The following is a 9062-nucleotide window of genomic DNA, read 5'->3' as shown; positions in this document are numbered from 1 at the left end:
GCTCACGGCAGAGCTGGGGAGAGGACTCGTCCCTTCTTGGGGAGGGGCATGGCCCTTGGTGGGCTCCCTGCCGTCCTGGCCTCCAGGGTGGGAGGCGAGGAGAGTAGAGATGCTCTCTGCTGGCCCCTCCTCTGCAGACTGCTTTTGAGTTGGTTGTGATGAGCAGCCCTGTGGAGGCTGTGAGGTTGCAGCAAAGTTTTAAGTTTACCTTGTGTCAAGGGAGCAATGCCTGGATTGAGGTGTGTGAGGTGCGCTGTAGAAGTAGCATTTAGCGGGAGGGTGGGTGGGTATCTTTATTTTTATTTTTAAAAATGAAATAGTAATGTTGTCCTAACTGGACAGGAAGCCTTGTGAGAAGGGACTTACATGTGCCCCAGAAGGCAAAAGAGGAAGACTGTTTGGACTTTTTTGACTAAGGTTCTTATTGGACTTTCCCTAGGTTTTTGTTTGTTGTTTTGTGTTTCTATCTATAGGAATTATTTGGGGAGGGGCCCAGTGGGCCCTCGGGGAGCACCCTCCCTCCCTGAGGGAGGTCGGGAGGGGCAGGGAGGGCTGGGTGTGCTTGACTGAGGCCTGCATGCTGGGCCTGTCTGATTTTGCCTCCAAAGGAGAGCAATGTGATGCCTGTGTGTGTGTGCGGAAGGGCCTTCCGGTCGGGGTTCTGCAGAGGACCTGTGTTCAGGGACCTGGGCTCGTCTGGGGGGAGTTTTTCCTCTGGTCTTGCCCTACTCTGCTAGGACATGCCTTGAACACCATCTTTGGCCCCTCCGTCAGCCTTTCTGGGGACCGTGTTGTCCCTGTGAATACGCTGGGGTGGTCCCCCGTGGGCCTTTCCCTGCAGCCCCCTCTGGCGGGATGGACTGCTGCCCGGTGTGACCGTGGGCGCCGTGGCCCTGGGGCGGGGCCGCCTGCTGGCTGGCCTCGGGGGCTTTCCTCATCGCCTGCCACTCCTTTCTTGTCACTGCTTCTCTCCCAAACTCCATTTCTGTCATTTTTTTTATAAGAATTTCTTCCATTCTGTGGGGCCATAAACCTATTATTCTGGAGCCAAAGGGATGCCCTAACTGAAGAAAAGGGGTGCGGGTGGGGGATCCCATCAAAACTGGTTTTTTTCCTGTGATTTTCTTTGGTTGCGCGGAGGCTGGATTGAGCTGAGCTGGGAGGGAGGGACTGGGTCTCTGATTTCTTATTACTCTTCATTCCCTACCAAATGGATTTGAAATTCACTCGTGCGCTTTACTCCAAAGGGTTGTCTTCCTTGAAAAAAGAAGGAGCAACTTTGAATTTGATATTAACTTTTTAAATTGGTGGCTGTGTCCAGTGATTTGGGAATGGAGTTAAATGGGGATACTCTTTGGATTGTCCTCCGCAGCTCCAACAAGGATCAGAAATTTCCCCTTTTGTTAACTCATTCCATAACTGGAGAAAGAAGCTCCATTGATTAAAGCCACAGAGCAGCAAGGAAGTTATAAACTTTTAAAGTAAAAATGCCAAGAATATAGCTGGCTGTTGTGAGCAGGAGTTGGGAGAGTGGGGAACAGAGGTGGAACTTCTCCAGGTGAATGGACCAGAGATGTGTTACTGGCTTTTTGCCTGTAGCTCATGTTACATTGACCCTCGATGCCCCTGATTTAAGAGATCTGTGTACTGTACCCACTTCCCAGATGTCCTTGTATCTCCTACTTTCTCTGGAATTGTATTTTCTAATAAATGATGTTTAGAAAAACAAAACTGTCATTTTCAAAATTGGTTCATGTTTAGATTAAAACATCTGACATATGAGATGAAGATGATAATGTTAGTCATGGTTCCATAAACGATAACTTTTATATGCATGTGTCAGCTGAATCTTTCCTTACAACAACTTGATCAGGTGAGTAGTATTATCTCCCAGTTTACAGACAAGAGTAATTAAGTAATTTGCCTAAGGACATAGTCGGCCTTGGCTCTAGAATTTGAACCCAGGTTTGACTCCAAACCTGTGCTACTTTTTCTAGGCAGTGTTTAATACAATCCTTTAAGTTGGTAAGCACTTGATAGTTTTGGATTGTATTAATATGCATGTCATTTTTCATTACAGCTGTGCTGGAAAGTAGGCATGGCTCATTTGTTAACTGTCAGCAAACATTTACTGTGCTCACCAGTCACTGCTACCTGGGGGCGTGCCTCCACCTCGAAGAATACAGTCCTTGGAGCTGTGCACTGGGCCCTCTCTACCAGGAAGCAAAGATTACAAAGATAAATGAAGATGGTTCTCTGCATTTAAGAAGTTTCCTGCCTAGTGATAGTTAACCAAGCCTGTTTCATACGAGAGGAAACAACCTTTGAGATGCCACACAATGATTATGTTGTTAGAGCCGAGCCGTCGCCCAGAATTGAACCCACATGAAAGCTGGAGGTCATGTGACCCCTGTTGTAAGCAGTTTACTCAGAAGTTTTCAAAAGTCTCCAGTGTGGAGTCATATTTCATGCTGGGAAATTTTGTGGGGCTTCCAAGGGACCTTTAGTAGTAACAGTAGTAAGTGATAACCTACCTTCTGTGTTTCTAAGTGGCTTTGAGATGTCACTGCAGTTCTAGGCAAGTCCCAATGGACTTTTTAAAAGTTAGAACTCGAATCTGGCAAGAGTCTTAGTTAAGGAAATTTCTTGGCCAAATGGGGTAGAAATCTGAACCACCCAGAGGGAGTGGGAATGAGGACTGGGGAGTGTAGGGGGAGGGGTGCCCAGGGAAAAGAGAAACAGAAGCCCCGGAGGTGGTAAAAATGATGTAACTGGACTTGTTAGGGTTTGGGAGGTAAAGGTTAGATTAGACTTGAAAGTTCAAAAGTGAGGCAGCATTTTTTAAGTTGGGAGGTAATTCTGGTGTCTGGGACTTGTCTGATACGTCTGTTCACAACACTGATGGCCCTTCTCTGGGTCAAGTGGGTACCAAGCACAATGACTACTAAGATAACAAGGATGTGGATCCTGTCCTCAAGGAACTCAGAGTCCAGCTAGGGAGGCAGACGTGGAAACGCGGTTAGAGTGCTGTGTCCCAGACAAGGTGCAAAAGGGGAGGGGTTGGGCAGACAGAATGGGCGTCACAGGGAGATATTTGAATTGACTCTTAAAGTCCATCAGAGCTCTGGATTTCATTCCCAGTGTGATGGAGATGCCATTACAAGGTTTTGAGAAAGGGATTACAGTACAGCACTGTACGTAGTCAAAGATCATTCTTTTGCTGTTTCAAGCAGGAATGGAAGCAGTAGTCTAGGAGGGGAGTGACATTACGACGGGGATGGGGCAAAGTAGTTCAATTCTGGATATATTTTGAAGGTAGAACCGATAGGGGGCTTCCCTGGTGGCTCAGCAGTAAAGAATCTGCCTGCTGATGCAGGAGATGTGGGTTTGGGTCGAGAAGATCCCCTGGAGAAGGGCTTGGCAACCCACTCCAGTATTCTTGTCTGGAGAATCCCATGGACAGAGGAGCCTGGCAGGTTACAGTCCATAGGGTCATGAAGACTCAGACATGACTGAAGCGACTTAGCACCTAAGTTTAGGGGCCTGGCAACTGGGTGAAAAGGACTGTAGGGGGATTATGGGATGGGGAAGATGGCCTTGGCAGATCTCAAGAGTTTTATTTTGATCATGGTAAGTCTGAGATGTCCGCACATCCAAGTGGAGAAGTAGGATGATGGAATCTGAAGTCTCAGGGAAGGGTCAGTCTGGAGTTGAGAAGTGGAAGTTGGCATTTAGTGCTGTGGAACTGGATGAGATCACTTAGAGAGGCTTAAAAACAAACAAAGCAACAGGTGACTGAGCTCTGATGCAGCCAACATTTAGAGGAAGAGGAAGAGGCCCTGGAATTGTAGGGACACTGCGGTAATGATGTCATGTGAGTCTGAAGAAACGGGCTACTGCAACGAGGGACACAGACTGGGTGGCTTAAACAGCAGAAACTGATCTCAGTTCTGGAGGGCAGAAGTCCAAGCTCAAGGTATAGGATTGGTTCGTCCTGAGAGCTGAGAAAGATAATCTGTTCTTCGCCTTTTGCTAGCATCCGGTGGTTTGCTGGCGATCTTTTGCATTCCTCGGCTTGTAGGTACCTCACCCGAGTCTCTGCTTTCATTTTCACATGGCGTTCTCCCTGTGTGCGTGCGTGCGTGTCTGTATCCAGACTTCCCCATTATACAAGGACATAGTCATGTTGGATTTGGCCACACCCTCATGACCTCATCTTAACGTACAAGGATGATATTTCTAAATAAGGTCACATTCGTAGGTCCTGGGGGATTAAGACTTCAGCATCTTTTAGGGGTGCACACATCAACCCACGAGTAAGAGAACTGGATTTGGCAAAATGTTCTTGGTGATCTTGATAAACTCTGGGTTGTTTTTTGCTGCACTGGCTCTTTGTGGTGGCCAGTGCACTTCTCTCGTTGTGGTGCATGGGCTTGTAGTTGAGATGCGTATGGGCTTAGTTGCCCCACGGTATATGGGATCTTAATTCCCCACCCAGGAATGGAACCTGTGTCCCCTGCACTGGAAGGAAGATTCGTAACCACTGGATCACCAGGAATGTCCCAATAAGAGCTGTTTTAATGAGTGTTTGGGATGAAACCCACATTGGAGTAGCCTGAAGACAGAATACGTGCAGAGAAAGTGGAGGCTGTGAGAGTAGACAACTCTTGAGAAATTTTTGCTGCAGTGGTGTAGAAACTTGGAGATGCAAGTATCTAAGGAGAAGTTATTTGTTGTTTAACATAGGTGATATTAGCCCATGTTAATGTGAGTGTTCAACTAGTTTAAGAAAAAAAATTACATGTTATAGGAAAGAGGAGATAAAGGAGGCCAGATTCCTCAAATGGACATGAAGGGATAGGATCCAATAGGCTTCTTCGCTTATAATGGGATCAAAAGCAGAGTATGTGGGTCCTGATGCAGGTAGATTGGTGGATTCGGTGGTGAAAAAATGAAGTTGTTTATGTCCAGTTGTATCTGTCTTCTCAGTGAAGTAGGAGGTGTGTCCATAAGCTGAGAAGAACGTGTATGGGAATGCTGGAACTTTGAATAAACATTGTGAGACAGGCTGAGCGGAGGCGATGCAAAGCTGCTAAGGGACTATCTAAGGGGACTTCTCTGGCGGCGCAGTAGTTAAGACTCTGCACCACTGCAGCGGGGGTGGGTGCAATCCCTGGTTGGGAAACTAGAATCCTGCATGCCTTGGCCAAAAAAATAAAATAAAAACGAACTATGTAAGAATGCCTGGCATGGATGAAATCTGTTATCACAAAGAGGAAGTGAGTCAGTCAGCATGTTTGAGTGCTTTTCTCAAGGTCGGCAAGACTGTAGGCTCAGAATAAGTGGATAGTTGGGTTTCGCTAGGGTTGAAATTTTGCCAGAGAAGAATTCTGGAGTAGGAGAAGAGCATGAGAATGAAGGGTCTTTGCATGGGGGCAGTTTTCATACTGGATTATGAGATTCTTGATTGGGTAAGGAGGCAAAGAAAGAGGGTGATGAATCATAAAAACGTGGTAAATGCGATGGTTTGGAGGTTTGGCGAGGGCAGTGATAGCAGCTGAACAGGGGTTTCAAGGCAGTGAGCTGGAAAGATAGAAGGTGGTTTTTAGAGTGTGAGATACTTGAAAAATAATTTTGGAGGTGGTACTGACTGAAAAATGAAGGGAAAAGCTACACACCCTTTACCTTAGACCCTGAAAAATCTTTTAAAATAAATATAACTGAGGTTTAAATTATCTTCTGCCAAACTGCCAGTCAGCTTGCCTGTCTAAAGACTTCTTGTCTTCACCAGCAGGCACACAGCCCTGGCAAGACAGTGCTATCTCTGCGGACAGAGCTGCCGTCCCTCTGCTGCCTGCTAGATAGCGGGCTTCAGGAGGTGGCTCACACTTTATTTTCCTGCCAAGACTGACAAGGCAAAGTCACATATTCTTAAAGTTTTCCAGTACTTTATGATCCCATTGTTTCCCTTTAGAGCAAATTCCAAGGTAAGGAAAGTAAAAATTATATATCCAATGATCAGATGGGGAAGGAAGGCCCATTCAAGATGTTTTAAGGAATATTTGGGGGGAGGCAAGTGGTGGTAGTAACAAAGCTGAATGGAATGTAAGAGACTTGGCCATAAGGAAGATGCTATTATTTTAAAGTATTAATACTCTTTCCATTCATTCAACAAACATTTATTGGTCACCGATCACGTGCCACTCAACATCCTAGGTCAGTGGTTCCTAAACGTTTTGGTCTCACGATCCCTTCCTTAAGAATTGGGAAGGACAATTCCTTAAGAATTGTTGAGGACCCCAAAGAATTTTGTTTATGTAAATTATATCTATAATTATTGTTTTAGAACTCAAACCTGAAATTTTTTAAAAATATTTATTAATTTAAAAATATAAACCCATTACATGTTAAATAAATAAGAGAAAAAAATTTTTTTTGAAAAAATGTCTAGCGAGAAGAGGGGCATCGTTCTACATTTTTTTCCCAATGTCTTTCCTATCTGGCTTACTAGAAGGCATCTGGGATCTCATATCTGCTTTTGCATTCAGTCTGTTGCCAGATCACATATCATGTACCCTCTAGAAGATACATGTGTACTGTATATTCATGAGAAAAGGAAAGTTAAAAAAAAAAAAAAACAGCTTAGTATCATTGTGAAAATAATTTTGGCCTTGAGAACCCTCTGGAAAGGTCTTAAAATGGGATCCTCAGGGGTGCTCAAATCATACTTTGGGAACTACTGTGCGAGGTATTGGAATACAGCCCTCAACAAGCAGAGACCAGCAGGAGAGAACATTTACAGGGATATATACAGAGCAGTGTGTTACATGCTCTAATGGAGTACAGCGGTATAGTTCTGACTGTGAAGGTCAGCAGAGACTTCGAGAAGGTGTTGACATTGGAGCTGAACCTTGAAGCATGGGTAGATATACAACAGAGAAGGTGAGGGCCTTCTTGACTGAGAAACTGAACGGTGGCATGGAACAAATCCAGTGTTCCTCAGAGTATAACCTGCATGAAGGGAAGTTACTAAAGAGAAGGCTAGAAAAGTCTAGGGAAAGGACAGACTGTACAGAGCCTTTATTCTACAGATGATGGGAAAAAATCTTTAGTGGATACATAACAAATATTAGCTGATGTCTGTGCCTCTAATCTGGAGAAGGCAATGGCACCCCACTCTAGTACTCTTGCCTGGAAAATCCCATGGATGGAGGAACCTGGTAGGCTGCAGACCATGGGGTCACGAAGAGTCGGACACAACTGAGTGACTTCACTTTCACTTTTCCCTTTCATGCATTGGAGAATGAAATGTCAACCCACTCCAGTGTTCTTGCCTGGAGAATCCCAGGGACGGGGGAGCCTGGTGGGCTGCCGTCTATGGGGTCGCACAGAGTCAGACACGACTGAAGCGACTTAGCAGCAGCAGCAGTGCCTCTAATCTATCTAGAAGAGGAACGATATTAGAAATTTAGTTCACTCACCAACCCACTGAGCTTTGAGTATTTAATTTGCATACCCAGATCTCTTGTCATTAAACTTACTCCCATTATTAATATATTTTTTCTGAATTGTAAATGAGCTATTGCTAGAGATATGGATAATAAGATAAAAGGGGATAAACCATAGAAATTGCGGACCTCTTAGTTTCCTAGAAAGAAGTGGCCATTCTTCCAACAGTCTCAACAAAGCAAGAGGCGCCCTCTGGGTTCCTGAAAGATCTTGTAGCTGTCTCCAGGGCTCAAACCTGCTACACTCCCTCTGAACAAATACTTCACTTCAGAGGTGTTGATTAAAAAGTTTTATTAGAAATAAAGAAATGGACTAAGATCAAACTCACAAGAAAGAATCAAATGTAGCAACTAAGATTATAAATTGAAGTCGCTCAGTTGTGTCCGACTCTGTGCGACCCCATGGACTGTAGCCCGCCATGCTCCTCTGTGGGATTTCCCAGGCAAGAATCCTGGGGTGGGTTGGCATTTCCTTCTCCAGACTCCTTACCCTCTGATAGACACAATTTTTTTCAAAGGATAATTCTCTGTGCTTTCTTCTTTGGGTGTTGTATCCCATGGTTCTAGGGGCTCAGGATACAAATATGACTTGAATATGACTTGAAGGGGAAGCAAAGACTAAACAGTTCTAGAGGCTCCGTTTCTTTCCTCCTCTGTTTGCCTCATTTGAAGAAACAGGGACACCACCTGAGAAACAGTTCACATTTTTAAATGAAAGACTTATGTGGGTTAGATGCTGAAAGACCTCAAAGCTGGATCCTAGGTAACGCTAAACCGTTATTTAGAAATCGTAAAACCGAGCGGGCAGGAATGCATAATGATTCATTTTTCACTTAAGACTTATTAATCACGCCACATTATTAGTGTTTTTAACACGAGATATATATTTACACATCTCCCAACTTTTACTGGACTTAAATCTTAGGGTGATGATCTACTTAGCAGTGAATAACACTGGAACCACAGTGTTGCATAAATACATGCAAGTCTAAAACATACGTGTACACTTGGACTTGGGTACGTACCACGCCATTAACAGGTCCAGGGCCCTCTCCACCCGTCTACGCCGCTCCCTTGGGCCCAGAGCGCCGAGGTAGGGGGCGAGGGAGGGCGGGCCGCGGCGGAGGGGCGGTTTCCTAGGCGACCGCTAAGCTGCAAGTGCGCACGCGCAAAGCCTGGATCCGGCTGATGCAACCTCCCGCGCGCAACCGGGTCTACCGAGAGTAAGGAAGCCGACAGGGACCTGGGCGCGGCCAATCGGCGGCCGCAGGAAAGAGCGCGGAAGGGCCCGCCCCCGGCCCGGCGAGTGACGTCAGGCGGCGCGGGGCTGGTGGCGTAGCCGGCCGCCGTCCTTCGTCTAGTCAGCCTGTCTGGAGAGGTGTTGCCGCGGCGCTGGCCCTGCGGCCATTTTGAGCTTCGCTTGCACCCGCTTGCCCTCCCAGATCAGCCCTTCCGGGGTCGCGCTGCTGAGGGGAATCTCCACGGTCCGTGCCTCCGAGGAAGCCGCCGCCGCGGAAGGGCTCCTATCTATGGTGGAGCGGCGCAGGCCGGAGT

The 9062-nt window shown here is 46.2% G+C and overlaps 1 protein-coding gene across 1 annotated transcript in view; it reads left to right on the top strand.

Moving 5' to 3' along the window:
• The window catches only part of PIK3C2B (phosphatidylinositol-4-phosphate 3-kinase, catalytic subunit type 2 beta), an 86064-nt gene extending 77217 nt beyond the window's left edge, over nt 1-8847 (top strand). The window contains exons 35-36 of the mRNA XM_010854253.1: nt 8548-8601; nt 8731-8847. Coding sequence (XP_010852555.1) covers nt 8548-8601; nt 8731-8847 — 171 coding nt within the window. The remainder of the gene's footprint in view (nt 1-8547; nt 8602-8730) is intronic.
• The last annotated feature ends 215 nt before the right edge of the window (nt 8848-9062 follow it).

The sequence above is a fragment of the Bison bison genome, unplaced genomic scaffold (assembly GCF_000754665.1).
Source record: "Bison bison bison isolate TAMUID 2011002044 unplaced genomic scaffold, Bison_UMD1.0 scf7180017864338, whole genome shotgun sequence".
NCBI classification, from domain to species: Eukaryota; Metazoa; Chordata; class Mammalia; order Artiodactyla; family Bovidae; genus Bison; species Bison bison.
The sequence above is the reverse complement of the archived record's forward strand: the minus strand, read 5'-3'. Positions and strand labels throughout refer to the sequence as shown.